Raw genomic sequence first — 21,673 nt, 5'->3', positions numbered from 1 at the left:
ATTGGCTATATCATATAAATTTGTAAGATTGTTATCAATTTTGGGAAAACCTCTAGCAAGTATCTTTTATAAATAGGCTATAAGATTGCAAGGCTTCATTTTTTTCTCGTATATTGACTACCCTGAAATACTCTTTGAATTGACAGATTTATATCATGGTATGATCTGGCCCTGCACATTTCTGTCAGTATGCACAATGAGTTGGCCCAGCAACATCTTTGTTCACAGGATGGTTAATAGTAACTCAGCCATACATGGAAGTGACTGAGAACCACATAAATATATTCCATTAAAACCAAAGGGAGTTCCCTGGGGGCACAGTGGTTAAGAATCCACCTGCCAATGCAGGGGACACAGATTCGAGCCCTGGTCCGGGAAGATCCCACATGCCGCAGAGCATCTAAGCCCGTGTGCCACAACTACTGATCCTGAGCTCTAGAGCCCGCAAGCCACAACTACTGACCCCGCATGCCACAACTACTGAAGCCCTTACGCCTAGAGCCTGTGCTCTGCAACAAGAGAAGCCACCGCAGTGAGAAACCCATGCACCGCAGCGAAGACCCAGTGCAGCCAAAAATAAATTAATTAATTAAAAAAAACCCCAAAACCAATAAAATATCATCAACACAGCTTTCCCTTTAGGAATCCCCCAAAGGCCTACAGCCACTCTGACTCTGTTGACAGGGAGGATCATGGTGGGGGGGGGAGTTGAGATGGAAAGAGGCTGTGGTTTTGACAATCTGTGTTAAGATTGTGAGGAAAAATACATTGTCTTCGCACATTTTTAAAAATAATTGGTCATTTGGAACAAAGTTGGAGAACTCACACTCCTAATTTCAAAATTTATTACAAAGCTACAGTAATCAAAAACAATGTGATACTGGCATTAAGACAGGCAAACAGACAAATGGAAAGAATAGAAAGCCCAGAAATAAACCCTCATATAAGGTCAGATTATCTTTGACAAAGGTGCTAAGACCATTCAATGGGGAACAGAGAGTCTTTTCAACATATGGCACTGGGAATTTTCAATACCCATTTGCAAAAGAATGAAGTTGGACCCTTATCTTATACTATATACAAATATTAACTCAACGTGGATCAAAGACCTAAGCCTAAGACCTACAACTATAAAACTCCTAAAAGAAAACGTAGGAAAAAAGCTTCATGATACTGGACTTGGCAGTGTTTTTTGGATATGACACCAAAAGCATAGGCATAAAAGCAAAAATAGACAAATGGAACTACATCAAAGTTAAAAATTTTTATGCATCAAAGAACAGTCATAGAGTAAAAAGGCATTCTACAGATTGTGAGGAAATATTTGCAAATCATATTATCTAATAAGAGATTAATGTCCAGAATATATAAATAGCAACTCAACAACAGCAAAAATCAAATAACCTGATTAAAAAATGTCCAAAGGCCTTGAATAGACATTTCTCCAAAGATGATAAAATAAATGGCCTTTACACATATGAAAAGATGCTCAGCATCACTAATCATCAAGGAAATGCAAATCAAAACCACAGTGAGATGTCATTTCACACCCATCAGGATAACTACTATCAAAAAAAAAAAGCAAGAAACAAAATAAATATTGGCAAGGATATGGAGAAATTGGAACCTTTGTGCACTATTGGTGGGATTATAAAATGGCATAACTTCTGTGGAAAACAGTTGAGAGTTTCCTCAAAAACTCAAAAATAGAACTACCAAATGATCCAGGAATCCCCTTTCTGGTTATGTATCCAAAAGAATTGAAAGCAAGATCTTGAAGAAATATTTGCACACTCATATTCATAGCAGTATTATTCATAATAGCCAAGGGGTAGAATCAACTCAGGTGTCCCATTGGTGGATGAATGGATAAACAAAATGTGGTATATACAGGAAATGGAATATTATTCACTCATAAAATGATGGAAATCCTATTAAATGCTACAACATGGATGGAACCTTGAAAATATTATAAGTGAAATAAGCCAGTCACAGACAAATACTGTGTGATCCTACTTTTATGAGGTATCTAAAGTAGTCAGATTTATGTAAATAGAAAGTAAAATGGTGGTTACCAGGAGCTGGGGGGAGGGGGAGAAGGGGAGTTGTTTAATGGGTGTACAATTTCAGACTTGCAAGATGAAAAAGTTCTGGAGATCTGTTTCGCAACAATGTGAATATATTTAACACTGCTGAACTGTACACTTAAAAATGGTTAAGATGGTAAATTTTACATATTTTACTACAATAAAAAAAAAAAGAGATCATCTGGGCATAGTTTCAGGACCCCTCCTAGGGCTTTGGGAGAGCCCCATGAAAGTGAGGGGTCCTGCAGCTAAAGCTTCATTAGCTTCATATTGAAGCATCTGGGGTTTTTTGTGTTCTTTTGGTTTTGTTTTTTGTTTTACTTTTATTTGCATTTGTTTTCTTGCGGCATTTATTCTGGTCTGTAAGTTTTTGTTTCTTCAGGAATATCTTTTTTTTCTGTGCAACCTCTTCTTCTGGTTTAGGAACAATGTGTTCTTTTTCAGTAAGGATATCTCAGTGTGGTAGGGAGAGCTCATGTATGGGTTGATCTGACCATGAGCTCTGTTAAGTCCTGCACCACATCCTGGGGACTTCATTCACCTGGATGTGCTCAATGACCAGAGAATCTACCCCTAAACCCTTAAGTTCAGCATTACTCTATGGATTATTGAGCATGTGCAGTAAAAATTCAGCACTCTTTTTGGGCCATGGAGCCCCACTGTTTGGCCCGGGCACACCCACCAACTACACCATTGTAGCAACAGGATGGCACACATTGCTGAAACATCTATTTTGACCATTCTGATTCTGTCCTTCCTTTGAAACTCAGCTCAAATGAGCTATAGTGTCTCAATTTTCTAACTCCTGTCTCTCTGAGGGTTGGAACCATATAGTTAACAATTTATCTTATACTTTCTTGTTGACTGTCCAGTGTCTTATCTCCTAATTATAGGATGTTAAGTGTTGTTTCTTTTGCCTCTTATAAATACCCAGGTTAATAGTATTCATCTATTCATTCTTTTGCTTATTCATTTGGTCATTCATTCAGCAAACATTAATTGAATTCCTCCTATGTACTAGAGATAGAAATAATAACCATATACCCTGCCCTTAAGAAGCTCATAGTTTAGAGGGGGAAGCACCAAGTAAATGGGTAACAATAACAGTAGGGTTGGAAGGTGCTTCCGTAGAGGCGTATACAGGGTGCCAGGAAGCACAGAGGAGGACACTGAACTCAAACAGGAGTGTCAAGGAAGGCATCCTCCAGATGCAAATTTGATTTTTGAGGTTTGATTCTAAAGAATCTGAGAATTTTCTTTTAATGTTCCTTAAAAGGTCTGCTAGCATTCTCATTTATAAATGTGTAATAGGAGTGTAAATGCTAACCTTCTCCAAAGATTTTGGATTCTAGTTGTGTTAGAGATTCCACTGTAGTTTTGACTACTATTTCTATCTATATACCTTCTGACTTTGTTGGGGATAAAAATTCTGAAAAAACTTAGTTCTTACATTTATTTCTCATCAGCCTTCTTCATCGCTGTCGTTTGGTAGTACTGAAGTTGATAAGACTTAGAAAAGCTTTTGCCTTTCCTGTGTTTTCTACACGACAAACTCCTACTGATTCTTTAAAACTCGGTTTAAAATCTTACCTCCCCTGTGAAACCTTTTCTGACTCTCAGCAGTTAGTTCTTTGTATTCTTATAGCATAACTATCTATATATCTCAATTTATACTTTAATTATGGCAGTTACCATGCTATATTTTAATTATGGATTTACATGTCTCTGTCCTTCAAGGTGTTAAAGTCCTCTTTGTACCCTCCTGGGCTTGGTTCTAGCACAGCATCTAATACATAGTAGATGCTTAAAAGATGGTTCTTGACTGAATGAACGGTGAGTTCAGAGTTTGGAGTCTTATTTTTGAAAGGGTGGATTGGCCTTACTATATACTTCATGGTCACAGATTGCATTCTTTTTTTTTTTTTTTTAATATTTACTTATTTGGCTGTACCGGGTCTTAATTGCAGCACGCGGGATCTTTTAGTTGTGGCATGCAGCATTTTTTTAAAAAATAAATTTATTTATTTTATTTTTGGCTGTGTTGGGTCTTTGTTGCTGCGCGCGGGCCATCTCTAGCTGCGGCGAGCAGGGGCTACTCTTTGTTGCGGTGCGCAGGCTTCTCATTGCGGTGGCTTCTCTTGTTGCAGAGCACGGGCTCTAGGAGCACAGGCTTCAGTAGTTGTGGTTCATGGGCTCTAGAGCGCGGGCTCTTTAGTTGCCCCACGGCACGTGGGATCTTCCTGGACCAGGGCTCGAACCTGTGTCCCCTGCGTTGGCAGGTGGATTCTTAACCACTGTGCCACCAGGGAAGCCCCCATGCAGGATCTTTAGTTGCAGCATGTGGGATCTAGTTCCCTGACCAGGGCTCGAACCCAGGCCCCCTGCATTGGAAACATGGAGTCTTAGCCACTGGACCACCAGGGAAGTCCCACAGATTGCATTCTTAACAACAACCAGTTATCTAACCTACGATTGAAGCCCCTCTACCCCCTCCATCTGACTCCCTCACCTAGAAGTCCACAGTTGCCTTCCAACTTGTCTCTGCTTCTCCACTTGGTCCTCTGTAGTGTATTCTCCATATAGAAGCCAGGATGAGCTTTTGAACACATAACTCTGATTCTGTCTCTCCTAAAGTGGTAGTAAGACCTCCATGGGTCCTTGGAATGTTTACTTTGGGAGGTTTGGAGACTTTGTCCCACTTTATAGGAAACATATTAAAAGGTACCCTCATCCCATATTTTTTTTTAAAAAATATTTTTTTGTTTAGTTGGCTGTGTTGGGTCTTAGTTGCGGCACATGGGCTTAGTTGCCCCGCCATCTTAGTTCCCCAACCAGGGATCGAACCCGTGTCCCCTGCATTGGAAGGCGGATTCTTAACTACTGGACCACCAGGGAAGCCCCTCATTCCATGTTAAATACGTGGTTTTACTTATTTTTGCTATCGTATGTTAAAAGAATTTTAATAATTTTGCTTCTGAAATTCTTTGGCTACAAATAACTGACTTAATTTGTAATCACCTAAGATTTCTTAATAATTAACATATTTAGTATTTTTTACAAAGTGAGAATTATTTTCAAATGTAATGAAACCTTATAAATGCTCAACTTAGTGAATGAAATTGTTGGGTGTTATATTCCAAGGACACTGAAGCATTTATTAATTTTTATGGTTATAATTTTCTTTTTGTATTTTGGACTTGTAAATATATTTTTTCAGGTCCCAAACATTTGCCTAGACCCTTAAAAAGCTTGTAGATCCGAGATATTAAGTGGAGACTGCGTAATGGATAAAATGGCACTGTTCACTCTCCCGCTTTAAAATTCTTTTGTGACTTTCCACCGTTCTTAACAATAACATCCTTTCTGTGGCCTGCAAGACCCACTATGATCTAGCCCCTCCCACCTCCTCGGCTTCGTCTCCCACCTCTCTCCCTTGGTCACCTGGCCTAGCCTCCTGATCATCCCTCTTGTTCTTTCAACACTCAAGCAATTGCTTTTCAGCTCAGCTTAAATGCCCCTCCTGAGAAAAGCCTTCCCTAACCACCTGATCTAAAGTGAGCCTCTCTCAGTTTTTCCATATCCCATCAACTCTTTACTTCCTTCTCAGTGAATTTCCTTCTCCCATGAGGATATTGGCTCCATGTGTACGAGAACCTACCCTGTTTGGTACTACTGTATCTGCAGCACCTAGCACAGACACAGAGAAGGCAGTTAATACATACTTGTTGAACAAATGAAGAGTTATGTTAATAGATTTTGTAATTTAACAATCCTCGAATTGTTGGTATAAACCCTACATGGTCATAATGAATTATTCTCTTAAAACTGGTAAATTCTACTTGCTAATATTTTACTTAGGATTTTTGTGTTTGTCTTCACAAATGAAGATTGGTCTGTAGTTTTATTTTTCATACCGCATCTGAATCCAGATGGATATCAGGAATATGTTAGCCTCATAGAAGAAATTAGGAAGCTTTCTCTTCTGTCTCCATAAGTTCGGGAACAGTAGAGATAACATGAAATTATCTGTTTGATAGAAGAAAACTACTTATGCCTGACGTAGTTTCAGTGGCTAGTTCTTTGAATAATTATCTAACACATTTCTGCAATGGTTTTTTTTTTTTTTTTTTTTTTTTTTTTGCGGTACGCGGGCCCCTCACTACCGTGGCCTCTCCCATTGCGGAACACAGGCTCCGGACGCGCAGGCTCAGCGACCATGGCTCACGGGCCCAGCCACTCCGTGGCATGTGGGATCTTCCCGGACCGGGGCACGAACCCATGTCCCCTGCATTGGCAGGTGGACTCTCAACCACTGCGCCACCAGGGAAGCCCCTCTCTTGTTTTTAATTGATCAGACTTTCCAAAGGATTATCCACTTTTATTTATTTATTTTATTTTTTATTAATTTTTAAAACTTAATTTAAAAATTTTATTGTTATTATTTTCATTGAAGTATAGTTGATTTACAGTATTTTGTTAGTTTCAGGTGTACAGCACAGTGATTCAGTTACAGATATGTGTGTGTGTGTATATATATATATGCCTTTTCAGATTCTTTTCCCTTATAGGTTATTACTAAATACTGAGTATAGTTCCCTGTGCTATACAGTAGGTCTTTGTTGGTTATCTATTTTATATACAATAGTGTGTATAAATTAATCCCAACCTCCTAATTTATCCCCCTCAACCCCCCTTTACCCCTTGGTAACTGTAAGTTTGTTTTCTATGTCTGTGAGTCTCCTTCTGTTTTGTAAATAAGCTCATTTGTATCATTTTTTTAGATTCCATATATAAGCAATATCATATGATATTTGTCTTTATCTGGCTTACTTCATTTAGTATGATAATCTCTAGGTCTCTCCATGTTGCCACAAACGGCATTATTTCACTCTTTTTTATGGCTGAGTAGTATTCTATTATATATATATGTATAGCACATCTTCTTTATCCATTCATCTGTCAATAGACATTTAGGTTGATTGGCTATTGTAAATAGTGCTGGAGTGAACACGGGGGTGCATGTATCTTTTCGAATTATGGTTTTCTCCAGGTATATACCCAGTTATTTATTTTTTGAAACAAAATTTTTAAAAAATTTTAAGTATAGTTGATTTTCAGCGTTAATTTCTGCTGTACTGCAAAGTGTTATACATATATATAAATTTTTAAATTTATTTTTATTTATTTATTTTTGGCTGCATTGCGTCTTCGTTGCTGCACACAGTCTTTCTCTAGTTGCGGCGAGTGGGGGCTGCTCTTTGTTGCAGTGCGCAGGCTTCTCATTGCGATGGCTTCTCTTGTTGCGGAGCACAGGCTCTAGGTGCACGGGCTTCAGTAGTTGTGGCACATGGGCTCAGTAGTTGTGTCTCATGGGCTCTAGAGTGCAAGCTCAGTAGTTGTGGCGCACGGGCTTAGTTGCTTCACGGCATGTGGGATCTTCCTGGACCAGGGCTTGAACACATGTCCCCTTCATTGGCAGACGGATTCATAACCACTGCGCCACCAGAGAAGCCCCATATATATAAATTTTTAAATATTCTTTTCTATTATGGTTTATCTCGGATATTGAATATGGTTCCCTGTTGTTTATCCATTCTATATGTAATGGTTTGCATCTGCTAAACCTGAACTCCCAGTCCATCCCTTTCCTACACCCCTCTCCCTTGGCAGCCACAAGTCTATTCTCTATGTCTGTGAGTCTGTTTCTGTTTTGTAGATAGGTTCATTTTAAAACAAGCAAAAGTTTTTTGAATCAATAAAGATTCAGTCTACTCTTTATGATTTTATCGTTAATTTATTTTTTGAGTTCATTACTCATTTTGTAGATTTTTGAGTTAAATATGTTCAGTTCATTATTTTTCAATCATGTTTCCTCATAGAAATATTTTAGTAGTGGTTATATAGTCAGCGAAGGTGCCAACTTTGAAAGATAACACTCATTTGAACATATAAGTTCAGGTTTATTTGTTTTAAAAGTAAACTCATTTTTTGTTACTTTGTATCCTCACTTTGTAATATAATTTATTTTTAGGGCAGTTTTTTTTTTTTTTAATATTTATTTATTTGGCTGCGCCGGGTCTTAGCTGTGGCACACGGGATCTTCATTGCAGCACACAGGATCTTTAGTTGTGGCATGCATGTGGCATCTAGTTCCCTGACCAGGGATTGAACCCGGACCCCCTGCATAGGGAGCCCAGAGCCTTAGCCACTGGACCACCAGGGAAGCCCTGTAATATAATTTAAAAACGCTGTCTAATTGTTAATATGAAAACAGTACAATAAATATAACTATATCACAAAGTCCAAAATGCCTGGAAATACAGGGGAAATAGTACATTTATTACACTTCTTTCTTTGAGATGAACAATTGGACTAATTGTTTTAAGTTTAGAGGTATCTCACCAAGAAAAAGATTCCTGGAGGTTGAAGAAAATAATTGATCATATCATTTGAAAATAGAGCTAATATTTTGCTTTAAAATGTGTTTGTTTCTCTACGTTTTGTGCAGCTTGCTATAACACAAGGAAACACGTAGTCACGTTTATATGATAATATTCTGCATTGAGGAGTGGAGACTTGGCAAAATTCAGTCTTATAAAGAAATTCTGTCCATCACAAATTAAAACAAGGCAGCTGTACAATTTCCATGCATTTTAACATGTTGAGCATGCTCCACATAAGTAAACTTTCCGTGGCTCATCTGGAAGGTATTGGAAGGATAAAAATAGACTAAATGTTCAAAATTTCCATCCTAGGAGTTTCCTGCTTTTGCTTACAATCTCAATTGTCAGTTCAGGTCCTGGCTCCTACTCCACTCGGGTCTGTGCAAAGACAGTGGAAGCGTTTACGCCATAAATATTCAAGCTGCCGGATCATCTAGGCATTGGCCTCTGCCTGCCCTGAAACAACTCCTTTCTGGTTCTTCTATCACCGTGGAAAAAGCGAAGGAGGGAGACTTTATAAAGACCCAGAAGCCAGGATGACAAACGTGTGGGATTTAGAAAGGGTTCGTAGGTTCCTTTTCAAGGAACGCTGGGCTTACAGAATCCATCATTTCTGTGCTGGCTGGCATGTCAGATTACGCTTGGTCAGCCCAGTTCATTTGGAAGAATCACACTGTGGAATCTGAGCTTTTCTGGTTCATAGAGATAGATGGAGTCTGATAGTCACAGGGCACTTTTGCCCGCTTTCTATGATTTTAGTTACTTTATTTCCTCAAGCAGTCCTTAAAACAAATAGATGGAGATGATTTTCTGGAAACTATGTGACTTTTATTCCTTGTATTTGGATAGCACATTTCCTCTCTTCAGCCCAGCACTTCTGAATGGAGGTCTAAGTCATTAATTCATTCATTTATTTACCTACTATGTGGGGCTAGGTAGGTATCAGGCCTCACACAGCAGTGAAGGAAGATGTGGTATGTGTCCTTATACATACTGGGGACGACCAACTATAAGCAACTTCTTTGACAAATAATAAATTGCAGTTATGCCTGGTGCTATGAAGAAGTAGTAAGGGAAGTTATGGGAGTGTTGAACAGGAAGGCCTGGTCTAGACGGGGAGGGTCAAGGAAAACTTTCCTGGGGTAATGACTTTTGAGATGGCAAGGATAAGATGAAACAGAACTGCTAAAAACAAAGAAGCCGAGTACAGTTTTAGGGCTGAAAGGAATCAAAGATACCATCTACTGATGGCCAATCCTTACATTCCACAAATGAGAAAACTGAGGCCTGGAAGGTAAAGGGAATTGCCTAACTAAGGTTACACAGCCTGTTAGCCCCAGAGCTAGAGACGCAAACCCAGCGTGGTTTTCTTAGGTGGGTTGAAAGCAAGATGCACTGAGTCAGAAGAAGGCTCTTAGGAATGGGGGAAACCAGGTAGGTTTTAAATTTTAGCGCTGACTCTAGGTCAGCTGCCGAGCTACTTCCTCAGGTGGGGGAGGGGATTAAAGGTGACTCAGATCTGCCAGCTTGCTGTGCTGTAGCATAGTTTTTATTTGGGGTGCGGGGAGGAGGTACCAAACATACATACACCTGAAACAATAAATGTGGAGTTCAGCTGGGAAACCAGTCACTGTTCTGCAGCTGTCTAGCTGTGTGATTGGGATAAGTCACTTAACCTCTCTGAGTTGGCATTCACAGATTATACTTTGGTATGTTTCCTTTCAGTCTTTTCCTGTGCATTTTAGGAGCTTGTTAGAGATCAGTTGTGTCCTGTGTTTCACCTCAGTCTCTAAAGACGAAAGTCTCTTGTTTGGGTAAGGTGTTGTTTAAGCCCCTTTTTAAAGAGTAGTTTGCCAGCCTGTGCTTGCCCAAACATCCAGAGAATAACTGTAGCAAGTGAGCCAAGCTCCAGGATCTGTAAGAATCGTTAGCAACTGAGAACATTTCTATAAACCAATAAAGGTTTTTATATTTTGTTCATCTGTTACCCTTATGCTGTTGCCACTTTCACATTCAGTGTGTGTAGGTGGAGAGTATGAGATAACAGCGTTTCACAAATGAAAGTGAGTGGAAAAGGGCCGCTTTCCCTTTAAGGTAGTTTCAGCCCCAGTTCCCTCCCCTTTCCTGATTGACAAACCTACCCAAAGTCACATGATCCGCCTCTATTTGAAGGTCACAAAAAGCTGTTTCCTTCAGAGACAGAGGGGGAGAGAGAGAGCAAGAGGGAGAGTGAGTGTGAGAGTTAGTTCAAGCCAAAATGGCCGACAGAGTCTCTGCTGGTTTCTGAATATTTAAAATACAAAAAAACAGATAGACAAAAAGAAATCATTTTTTGGACCTTTTTTCATTTCCATTTCTACCTTGTATGCCTCAATTTGCTGGATTTAAGCACTGCTGCACTTTATGAGGTTGGTAAATATTTTCAATTTTTTAAAACCAATTGATTTATATGGATCTTGTCTAACCGTTTTCACTAGTGGTGTTGCAAATCGACATTTGTCTAGCGTGGAGGCTGGCTTCAGACATTTCGTGAATCTGTGTAAATCAGACCCGTGATGTACTTTTGGTTCGGCATTTTAGAAATGGAAAAGCCTTGGTAAAATATTTGATTTTGAAGTGATTTAATTGCACTTTTAATTTATATGCAGATATTCATCATCGTGTCTGTCTTGCAAATAAATGAAGCTGCGAGTATTTGGAAATTTGATATTTAGAAAGAGGTTTTTTAAAAAACACAGACCTCTCCCTGCCCCCTTAAATCTGCTGCAAAAATTTGCATAAATATAAATGGGTTTGCATTCTTTCGGCTGCTAAGGCCGACAAAGGATCTGGGAGGGCAAGCACTACCACGGGAAAACCTTTTTCTTTTTCTCTTTTTTTTTAAAGCTAGGCCATCCTTCCTAGAGAGATGTAAAACCTAAAATAAGACCTGATCCATTTTAAACATCAGGCTGGGGGCGAGTGAACACCAGGAGGTTTGGGGTTTGTAGATTCCCCTGCTTGAAAACCTCCCAAGCAATGTGTGGATCACCCCTCTCCTCTGCGCGCGCTCATTTGCACTGGGTCTCTGTGTGTGTTCTCAAATATGCAGCCAGATGCGCTTTTATTTTGATTGTGGTTCGAACCAAATGGTGGGACTATCTTGTAAACATGGTGTTTTAAAGGGTATAAACAGCTATTCCTCCCGATTAGGAATTATTTATCAGTTTCTCCCTGTGGATTGGCTTTATTCGTTTCTCATAGATTACAATTTCTGTTTAATCTTACACAGATGAACTGGGCTTTTCAGCACAAATTCAGCATCTGTGTGTGTAGTTGCCTGTTTTAGCCACGTATCCATTGTGAAGTGGTCATATTGGGTCACCTAAATAAGTAGCTGTATGTGTTACCCCTGAAACTGTGTGTGCAGTGCACTGAAGTTAAATTCCATTACTCCTAATGCAGGATTCTAGAAAGCCTGGGAACAGGGAGGGAAGGCGGCTGAAAACTTGCTTTCTCAGAGCCACCTCCCCCTATCATTGTGAGAGTGTGATGTAATGCTTCTCGGTCTGGTGGGCAGAAAGGATCGTAGTTTTGATGCGGCGGGTAAATTGCACCCCCCCCGGGGAAATTACCCCCCCCCCGCCCCCCGCCTCCCAGCACATCCCTGGCTCTGAGAGGCCTTGTTTTCTTTTTTTTTTTTCCTTCCTAATTTGTATTCTCCTGATTTATGCCTTAGCATATTGGCATGAGAAACAGACTATTTTTCTAAATCTGTTACAAAGTATAGTTTAGAAAGGGCATTTAAAATATGCAAATAGGTTGAATTGTCATATCCCCATCATTAAATATGTAGACTTGGATTAAAGCTAATTAAGCATAAATGGAATAATTTTGATCAGAAGTGAGCAGTGGCTTTTTTTGGCTGTTGTTTCCTTTTTAATTAATCTAATTATAAGATGTTTGCTGGACCTGAAAGTGTTAAAAAAATGCAAAAAAAATGCTGGACCATTTTGAAAATTTGACAGTCTGGAAGAGGGTGTGTAGTGCTTTCAAAAGCTTTATTCACTGTTAAAATGGATTGGCCTCTTGTGCTGAAAATGGCCTGTTTCTTTGGGCCAATTGTGTGTAGATGAAGGGACTTTCATGCTAATTTAACAAAAAGACTTTCCATTTGAATTCATAAAGATAATTAAAGTCCTCTGTCTGTAAAGAGCAAGTATTTTATTATTTTTCTAAAATTAATGTTATTATATTAGTGGAAATGAGTAGAGAAGTGACGGTTTAAATTCAGTGTAAATTTTTTTGGTATAAGTTCAGCTTTTGTGTAAGAGGGATTGGAAACATTACAGTCAGGAGGTAATCTGGAACAAATTTGTCTCTTAAAAATTTTTTTTACAGCTTGAATTTAAAGGAAAAGACAGAAATTACCATAGTGATAGGGAGTGTTGCTTTGTGGTAGACCTAAGGAAAATTAGAGCTCTGATTTTTGTTGTTTTTTCTGAAAATGAAAGTGCTTATTTGGGGCTTTACTTGTTAGATGATTCATTTTACGCCCATTTCCTAAGTTGGCCTTACAGAAGAAGAATGAGAAGAACCTAAGCTTTCCATGTTTTGCCATTAGATTGTTTTTGTGGACTGTAAACATGTGAATAGCAGTTTAATTCAGTTTGCAGAGCAGAGGGACCAGAAGCAGGGTGCCTGGTCTCTTAGGCAAGAAGAAGAATGATATAATGAACATTAACAGAATGCCATCTGATTCTTTGAAATGTTTTGGTAAATATTCTTCTCTCCTAGACAGGTTGAGAAGTGCGATAAATAAGACCTGGTTTCACGTATGTTAGGCATTATGGCTCTGATGAGTTTCAGAAGCTCAGCTGCCATTTTGGATCTAAGTTCCTTCAGGGCCAGTCCTTATGGCACACCAAACTATGGGAATTCAGGAGCAAATAAAAATGAGTAATAAATCAAGTGTGCAGATGGATGGTATTTGTGCCTTTTGTTGAAGTTTTCTTTCTATTGGTAGCATGAAATGAATCTAAAAACTTCAGAGATGTAGCTGATGCTATGACCAGCAAAACCCCAGGGATATTAGAACTTGCATGTTGTGGTTTTTAAAAATGAGACAGTGTATGCAGGGGAAGTTTCTTACTGGAGAAAAATAATACAGTCCTCACTGAAGCCTCCCCACCCCCAATGCTGGGTCTACTTGTGATATTAATGTCATTATTCACAAGGCTACTCTGTCTCAGGAAGAATTGTCACAGATTCATTATTAAGATTTTACTGAAGCATCACAAAAATTGATAGCGCCTATTTATCAGAAGTGGTATCTTATTTTTAAACTGTTTTTCAGTCCTTCCATCTGTGTGCCAGAAAGGAAGCATTGGCATCTTTGGTATATGGCGCAAACTCAGCCCTGTTGTTCAGCTTTGAATGGCCATTTGTTATTCTCTGTCGCCACCGGGACAGTCCTTTAAAAATCAACTTCTAAAATTTGAAGCAGAGACTTCTAAGGCTTTTCCAGCTCTTAAACTTACAAAGAGACACAGAAAGAGTGATATGTGATGATGAGACCTTCAGGTTCTGCAGAGCAGGCCCCAGCAGATAACAGTAGTAAGGGGTGGGCCTCACCCTACCCAGCTGCCCCAGAACTGAAAAGTTTTGGAGAAATTTAATTTTTACAACTCAGTATGATCATTGACCTTCTGCAGTTTAAATTGGACAAGGCCCTGAGGCAACACAGGTGAATGTACTTTGTTCCTCCCCTCAAGGAGTACCCATCTAATGAGGGAGATACCCAGGTAAAGAACCAGTGGCTTTACCTTGGTCCTCTGTGTGCAACAGTTAGAACAAGTACCTGGTACATAAGTAGCCTGAGTATCTGCATTAGGAGAACCCTTATTTAAAGAAGCCAAATAATTACTCCTTATTAATTTTTAATTATCATTTGGCTATTAGATTTTCTTTAAGTGGAACTCGGAATTTAAAGGTGGGGTTTCTGATCATTGACTGGGGAGTGGGGCAGCCTATGCTAATTGTTTCCTAGTACAGTATTGTTCAAGGGTTTACACTAATCCGACTTCCCTCACCTTCTTGTGATTAAGACTTGTGGTGGAGTGGGTGGGGTGAATTGAAGCCACTTGGCCTGAAAAGGGATTTAACCCGCGATGGTGACATTTTAACATGCTTTCCTTTCTTTCTTCAAATATTCAGCAATCATTTATTATGCCTGCTGCCGGTGTAGGTGCAGGGGGAGCTAAGAATTCATTTGGTCAGCCTGTGGCCCTGAGCAGCCACCGGTTCCTGTGGAAATATTTACCACCTGATGACTGTCGAAGCTACTGCTTTGGGTTATGACTAGGATAACCTATAGTTCTTTCCCCGATGGTCTCCTTACTGATAGTCAGGGAACGGATGGTAAGTTTTTGCTTCTGGTAGTTCTAGAGACTTCGATTTAAGGTTTGACGAGATAGTCACTTTATCCTTTTTTTTCTTCTAGGCCTGCAAAATTATCCTTTAAATTATCTCTGAGAACCTTGCAACTTAAGTTGCCTCCCTAGTTACTCTATCATATCCCTTAGTTTTACTTTTTTTTATGCCCCTTAATTGTGTCAGTATCTGCAATCACATTATTTGTGTGTGGTACATCACTCCCCACAAACCAAAGCAGACTGTAGTGTTTTGCTTATTGCTCAATCCTCAGCATCTAGAATAGGGCTTAGCACAAGTAAGTGCTCAATAAAAATGTGTTTGAATTAGACCTGAGTATAAGGTCACCAGGACCAGCTATGTGACCGTAAGCCCCTGTTTCTTTTTTTTTTTTTTTTCCTCGGTACGCGGGCCTCTCACTGCTGTGGCCTCTCCCGTTGCGGACGCGCAGGCTCAGCGGCCCTGGCTCACGGGCCCAGCTGCTCCGCGGCATGTGGGATCCTCCCGGACCGGGGCACGAACCCGTGTCCCCTGCATCGGCAGGCGGACCCCCAACCACCGCACCACCAGGGAAGCCCAAGCCCCTGTTTCTTAATCAGTAAAATGGGAATAATATGTTGTTGGGAAGCAGAAGGGAAATGCTGTATGAAGGGGCCAGCACCTAGTCTCGTTGCTCAGTGTTTCCTTCCCCTTTGCTCTCTCTCTGTTAAGTAAACCAGAAAGGCTTTTATGGCCCCACAGATGCTTGATCCTCTCATGGCTCCCAGGATCATGACGCGCGGGCACGGATTGCCCAGAGCTTCAGTCTAGATGAGGGCAGGGGCAGCGCTGAGCCTTTTCTTTTATTCAAGTCCCTACATTCCTACGGTCTGAGGTCATCTCTCCCTGCTCTCCCGTTCCCTTCAGGCTCTGCCTCTGTGGTGTATCCACATTTGCTTGGCTGCTTTTCATACATTCTGTGTTTTGCATCTAAAGGTTCTCAACAGTTTCAAATGAATTGGTCTTAAAGTTCACAACGCAAAGGAGAATATAAAATACAGTGTTTTTTCCTTCATTTTCATTGTTCTGAGCCTGCACATGTAGACTCTATTTAACCAAACTGGTAATAGACAATTTTATCTGACTCAAAAGACAGATAAAATTAAAATTTAGGTCAATTGCCCACTTTATACAATGCTGTTGAATTAATATAGATGACAAACAGCTTTCATTCATTGACATTGGACTGGAATTTGTTTCAAAGAAAAACAAAATTTTTATCTGTTCATTCATTACAAATAATTATTTGAATACCTATTACCTGCCAGACATTGGGATAAGAGCTAGCATAGGAGTAGTAGGAAGATTTTTTTCCAGGTACCATTGCTGAAGTTAGAAAGAATATAAATGCAAGGAGCCTGGCCAGTCCTCAGGGTGTTGGGTGATTACAAAAGAGGGACGCCCAACCCACATAGAGGGACCAGCTTATGCAAGGGCCCTGAGGCAAGAGAGGACTTCAGCATATTTGGAGAACTGTATGTAGAGTACTTGGACATGGTTGGAGGGTGATGTGTGTAAAAGAAAAGATAATCTGGGAAATGAGAAGTGAAACTGAAAAGGTAAACACTGGTGAGTTGCAGAAGAGTCTATATAAGTCATGTTTGGAAGTCTTTATCCCGAGAACAATTAAAGGGTTTTCAGCAGGAATTTCACCTGATCAGATTGAACTTTTGAAAGATATGCTCTAGTTGGACTGTAGAAAATGGCTGGAGGATTGAGTATAAGACCAGATGGTGTTGCAGTAATCTCAGGTGATGGTGGCCTGGGCTGACAGCAGAGCTGGGAAGAAGTGGATAAAACCAGAGACATTTAGGAAAAAGATTTCACAGAACCTGATCATTGAGGGTTAGGGTTGGGGAAATAAAAGATGACACCTCTGTCTCTGGCCTGGCCTGCTGATGGATGGTGGTACCATTCACGGAGTTAGGGTCTATTTAGACGAGAGACATGTGTGGGATTGAGAAAATGAGTTCAGTTTTGGAGTAATTTAATCTTGGGGCATCAAAATGAAGGTCTGGAGTAATTAGATATCTGGCTGGAGGTAGATTTGAGAGTCATCAGTGGTCCCAGCTTTACCAAGATTTTCCTTTTTAAGTTGATTTCTTTGGTAAGATGTCCAGAAATGGCAGTGTGCAGTGCACGTGTTAAAAGAACACTATTTTATAGAGAGGGTAAGACCACAGATGTGCTCCCATTACTACAGTGGTCACCATTAGAAATACAAAAGGAGTTTGAGGGAGGAGAAAGGCTAATTTTGGCTGGGTTGATCAGAGACGTCTTTATATGAGGACGTTTTATTTGAGCTGAGCCTTAAATATTGGGCAGAATTGTGAAGAGCAGACATGAGGGCAGAGCATTGTAGCTGGAGGGTTAGTTGTGTTCAGAGGGGATTGAAGGGAGTTTGAATGTCTATGGGAGAGCTGGGACGCCTGCTGAGTAGTTTGGATTGCCAAGGCAGATAGTGGGGGGTCTGTTGAAAGTCTGAAGGCAATGTGATCAATGTGGTATTTTGAGAATATTAGTATGGCAGTGAGGCAGAGGAGGGACTGGGAGTGGTGGGATTGGGAGAGGGCAGGACTGAGGGGAGAATTGAGATAGGCAGGCCAAGTAGGAGGCCTGTTATGAAAGGGCCTGCCCTAAGACTGTGGCAGTGGGGCTAGAAGAGGGACCAGGGACTCCAGGTTTTCAAGGTGAATGACGGGAATCTTCAGCAGAAATGAAGATGGGGAATTCCAGGTCAGGCATACTGAGTTTAAGGAGCTGGTGGGATTTCCAGATGGAACTGGTTAGCAGGCAGCTGGCAATGTGGAGCTGACGCTTGAGAAAGAGGTCAGAAGTGGAGATAAAGAATTGGAAGTCATCCACATAGAAGTGATAGTTGAAGCTGAGAGGAGATGAGGTCACCATGGGTGCAGAGAATGGAAAAGAGAACTGAGAATGGGGCCTTGGGGACAGGAAGAGAAAGAGGACCTGGGAAAGGATTAAAGAAAGGTGCTTGTGCAGGACAGTCGTGAGTCACTGAAGATGAGGGCAGGACTTCTCAATCTCAGATGCGGTCAGCAGGTTTTGATGCCGCACAGGAAGAACAGTATTTGGTTATGGCAACGTCCCCTAACCTGGTGTTGGAAGGTGTTCCGGTGGGAAAGGTTTGGGAATCATTAGGTTATGCCAGCACCATTCAGTAGAAATAGAATGTGAGCCATGTGTTATTTTACATTTTCCAGGAGTCACATTAAAAAAATAAAAGGAGGGAATTCCCTGGCGGTCCACTGGTTAGGACTCTGCTTTCATTGCTAAGGGCCTGGGTTCCATGGGGAACTAAGATCCCACAAGCCACGTGGCACAGCCAAAAAGAAAAAAAAAGAAAAAAACAGGTGAAATTAATAATATATATTTTATTTAACCCAATATGTACAAAAAGTTAAATCAACATGCAACAGATTTTAAAATATTAATGAGATATTTGACATTCTTTTTTTTTCATACTAAGTTTTCAAAATCTGGTGTGTGTTTTATAACACATTTCAGTTTGAATGTGAAATGTTATTGGAAATGCTTGATCTGTATTTAGATTTGATAAATTTTACAGTTGAAAAAGTACGTTCACATACCCAAGTTTTTTCAAACATACTAGAGTTTTCTAGTAATAGAAGTAAGTAATCAATTAAAAAAAATTTTTTTTATTTTTTGGCTGCACCATGTGGCTTGCAGAATTTCAGTTCCCCAACCAGCGATTGAACCGGGCCACGGCAGTGAAAGCCCAGAATCCTAACCATCAGGCCACCAGAGAACTCCCTTAAAGTTTAAATTAATTAAAACTAAGATACATTTTAAAATTCAGTTTCTCAGTCACAGTAGCCTCATTAAAAGTTCACACTAGCCATGTGTGGCTACGAAATTGGACAAGGGAGGGTTTATGCAGAGTAAGATAGGCTGCTTGCAGCTAACGTGCACTTTGGAAATAGCCAGAGTCACAAAGCATTCTTCCCATCACAAAGCATTTCACAGGATTGGTGTTAGAACACATGTGAGCTTATGCTGATGAAATTTTTAGAATTGAAGGGGTCAGATCCTAATTTTGCTTGTGAGGAGATGAACTTTTTATGCATAGATTCTAAAATTTAAAACAGGAATTTAAAAAATTGTTTTGGCTAAGGTCAGCTGGATGGTAGATTGGTAGAAGTTTTTAAGCGTAACCAATTTGTGTCCAGTTTCAGTAATGCTAGGTACAGAGGTTTAGTTGGAGGGTGGGAGCACTCTCTCCCTCTTTTTGAACTCTGTAGAGTCAGTGAGATGCCAGGCTTCAGGTGGGGAGGTGACATTAGGATTCCAGTGTTTTCAGAAGCTTTCAGTCAGCAGTCCCAGCCTTCTCGCATGAGGGGGAAAGGGTGCCAGAGGGCTAATTATTTTGTGCTTGAATCTCGCTTCTTTTTGGCAGCCTGCAGGCTGTTTGGCCATAGACTATTATACTCATTTTGTATTTCTTGACATCCTGGGCCAATATAATATTTACTAAATATGGGTGGTTTATAAAAAAGCAGGTTCAAAGATTTTTATTTAATGATCTCATTGATTTATATTGCTTTGTAGTTGCTAACTAGACCTTCTAAATAATAACCTGTAAAGATAGAAATGATCTTGAGTTGTGCTTGGAACCAAACCTTGTTCACACTGGAAAGTTAAGCGTTGCTTTTGAGTTGGTGCACAATTCCATTTCGGTGGACACAGAGGACCTTATTTTTCTATGAAGTATAAGAGTTTAGAGTGTCAGTTATTCTGTGAAGTCTTGTTTTTGTTTTTTAAATCAATATGGAAATAAATTCCTTACACTTTTGTTTTCCTTTAGAAGTGCGTTTTGGTTATCCGTGCCTTTGTAAAAAAACCCAGACTGTGTAGTGGTGGGTTTACATAATGCCCTTCAATGGCTTAAAAAGAGACCTAGCACAAGGTTCCTTGCCCCACTCAGGAACCCAGAGCAGTGAGTCTTGTACCTCTCAGTGCCATTCTTTTTTTCTTTTTAACCCCTTGCTTGCATAAAATAATTGCTGTTCTTTTTATGCCAAGAAGTTCCTATTTATAAGCTGAAATTAGACAGCTAATTGGGTATCTTAGAACAGTGGCTTTTGAACTTTTTGATTGGATCTACACTAAGAAATACAATTTGATTGAGGCCCTGTACATACATGAAGTATACACGGAAGCAAAAGTATTTATATTTACTTTCTGATACTACGTCATATATTCTATCCTGATATAGGCTACTCAAGTCCATTTTGTAAAACAAAACCAAAACCAAAACAGCTGATCCCAACCACTAAAATGATTTAATGATCCACTCTGGGTTGTCTCACTGAGGTTTAAAGAATTTTTAAGGAGCCACTCGTGGGTTGCCATATTCCAGGACATGATCCCCAGTTTTTCTGGTTTTGAGAATCAAATTTATCAGTCCACTCAGTTGCCACACCAACCAGATTCATAAGCGATTTTTTTAAATGTTAATTTGCAGGACTTCCCTGTCGGTCCAGTGGTTAAGACTCCACGCTTCCAATGCAGGGGGCGTGGGTTCCATCCTGGTCAGGGAACTAAGATACCACATGCTGCCTGGAGCAGCCAGAAGATTTGGAAAAAAGAAAAAAAAGAAGAAGGAGTTAATTTGCTACTTCAGCATGTAGGCGATGGATATTTTTGATGACCAGAATGTTGTCCTCCCTATCCAGAGCTTTCCATTTGGATCAAAAGGAGTTGGCCATCCGTATTGAGGAATGGTGATGTACATGCATGTTTTCCCCCTAGATTTTAGAGAAACTGAAGTAGAAAAACCCTATTACCAGATTATGTAGCTTTCTCTCGGAGAAGCCGCACAGAAAACACTGCCATACTTTCTTTTTTGGAGGGGTTGAGGGTGGGGTGATTCCCTGCCCCTTTTCCAGGTTTCAGGAAGACACACTTCCACTAATTAACACATTCTGTTTTTAGACACACTTCAGTAGATTTGATCAGTTCAGCATTTCCTACTGTTTGTCAGGGTACTAACAGGTTTGTCTGGAAAACAAAAAAAAAAGTTCCTTTCCTGAATTAAACTGATCTTTGCTTACTACAAGGACTTAAGAGTCTTTAAGATGCTAATATGCGTTGGGAATCTTAAGTGTTGTGTATATATAAAATTTTGAAGTCCCAGGTTTTTATTTTTGTTTTTTAGGCACAATTTGGGGAAATGCATGGTGTGCTTTCCATTTTAATTATTCCTTTCTAAAACTACATTCTAGACAAGTAAGCTGGATTTGGCTATTTCCCAAGTCTCTTCAGACACTTTAACATGGTGGTTCCCAGACAGATGTAGGTTTCAGGGAACTGTAACACTGCAAAAGCAATATTAGGATCCATCATGAGTTACCAGTTTTGTTTTTTTTTTTTGCGGTACGGGCCTCTCACTGCTGTGGCCTCTCCCATTGCGGAGCAGCTCCGGACGCGCAGGCTCAGCAGCCATGGCCCACGGGCCCAGGCGCTCCGCAGCATGTGGGATCTTCCCGGACCAGGGCACGAACCCGTGTCCCCTGCATCGGCAGGCGGACTCTCAACCACTGCGCCACCAGGGAAGCCCGAGTTACCAGTTTTAAATATGCCATGTAAAGGCATTTTAAAAAACCCACTATTTATTACCACCATTTCAAAGAAAAGGCATTTTGACAAAAG

General features: G+C 40.2%; 1 protein-coding gene across 16 annotated transcripts in view; it reads left to right on the top strand.

Moving 5' to 3' along the window:
* The window catches only part of TNRC6B (trinucleotide repeat containing adaptor 6B), a 262,411-nt gene that overhangs the window by 107,933 nt on the left and 132,805 nt on the right, over positions 1-21,673 (top strand). The window contains exon 1 of one of the 16 annotated variants that reach the window (XM_019943745.3): positions 10,662-10,938. The exons of the other annotated variants lie outside the window; for them this stretch is intronic. Within the exon in view, the coding sequence (XP_019799304.1) occupies positions 10,934-10,938 (5 nt within the window). The 5' untranslated portion in view covers positions 10,662-10,933. Of the gene's footprint in view, positions 1-10,661; positions 10,939-21,673 lie in introns of those variants that run through there. 16 annotated transcript variants of the gene reach the window in all.

This window comes from Tursiops truncatus, chromosome 11 (assembly GCF_011762595.2).
Source record: "Tursiops truncatus isolate mTurTru1 chromosome 11, mTurTru1.mat.Y, whole genome shotgun sequence".
Lineage (NCBI taxonomy): Eukaryota > Metazoa > Chordata > Mammalia > Artiodactyla > Delphinidae > Tursiops > Tursiops truncatus.
Note: the sequence above shows the minus strand (reverse complement) of the source record. Positions and strands in the feature narration are given on the sequence as shown.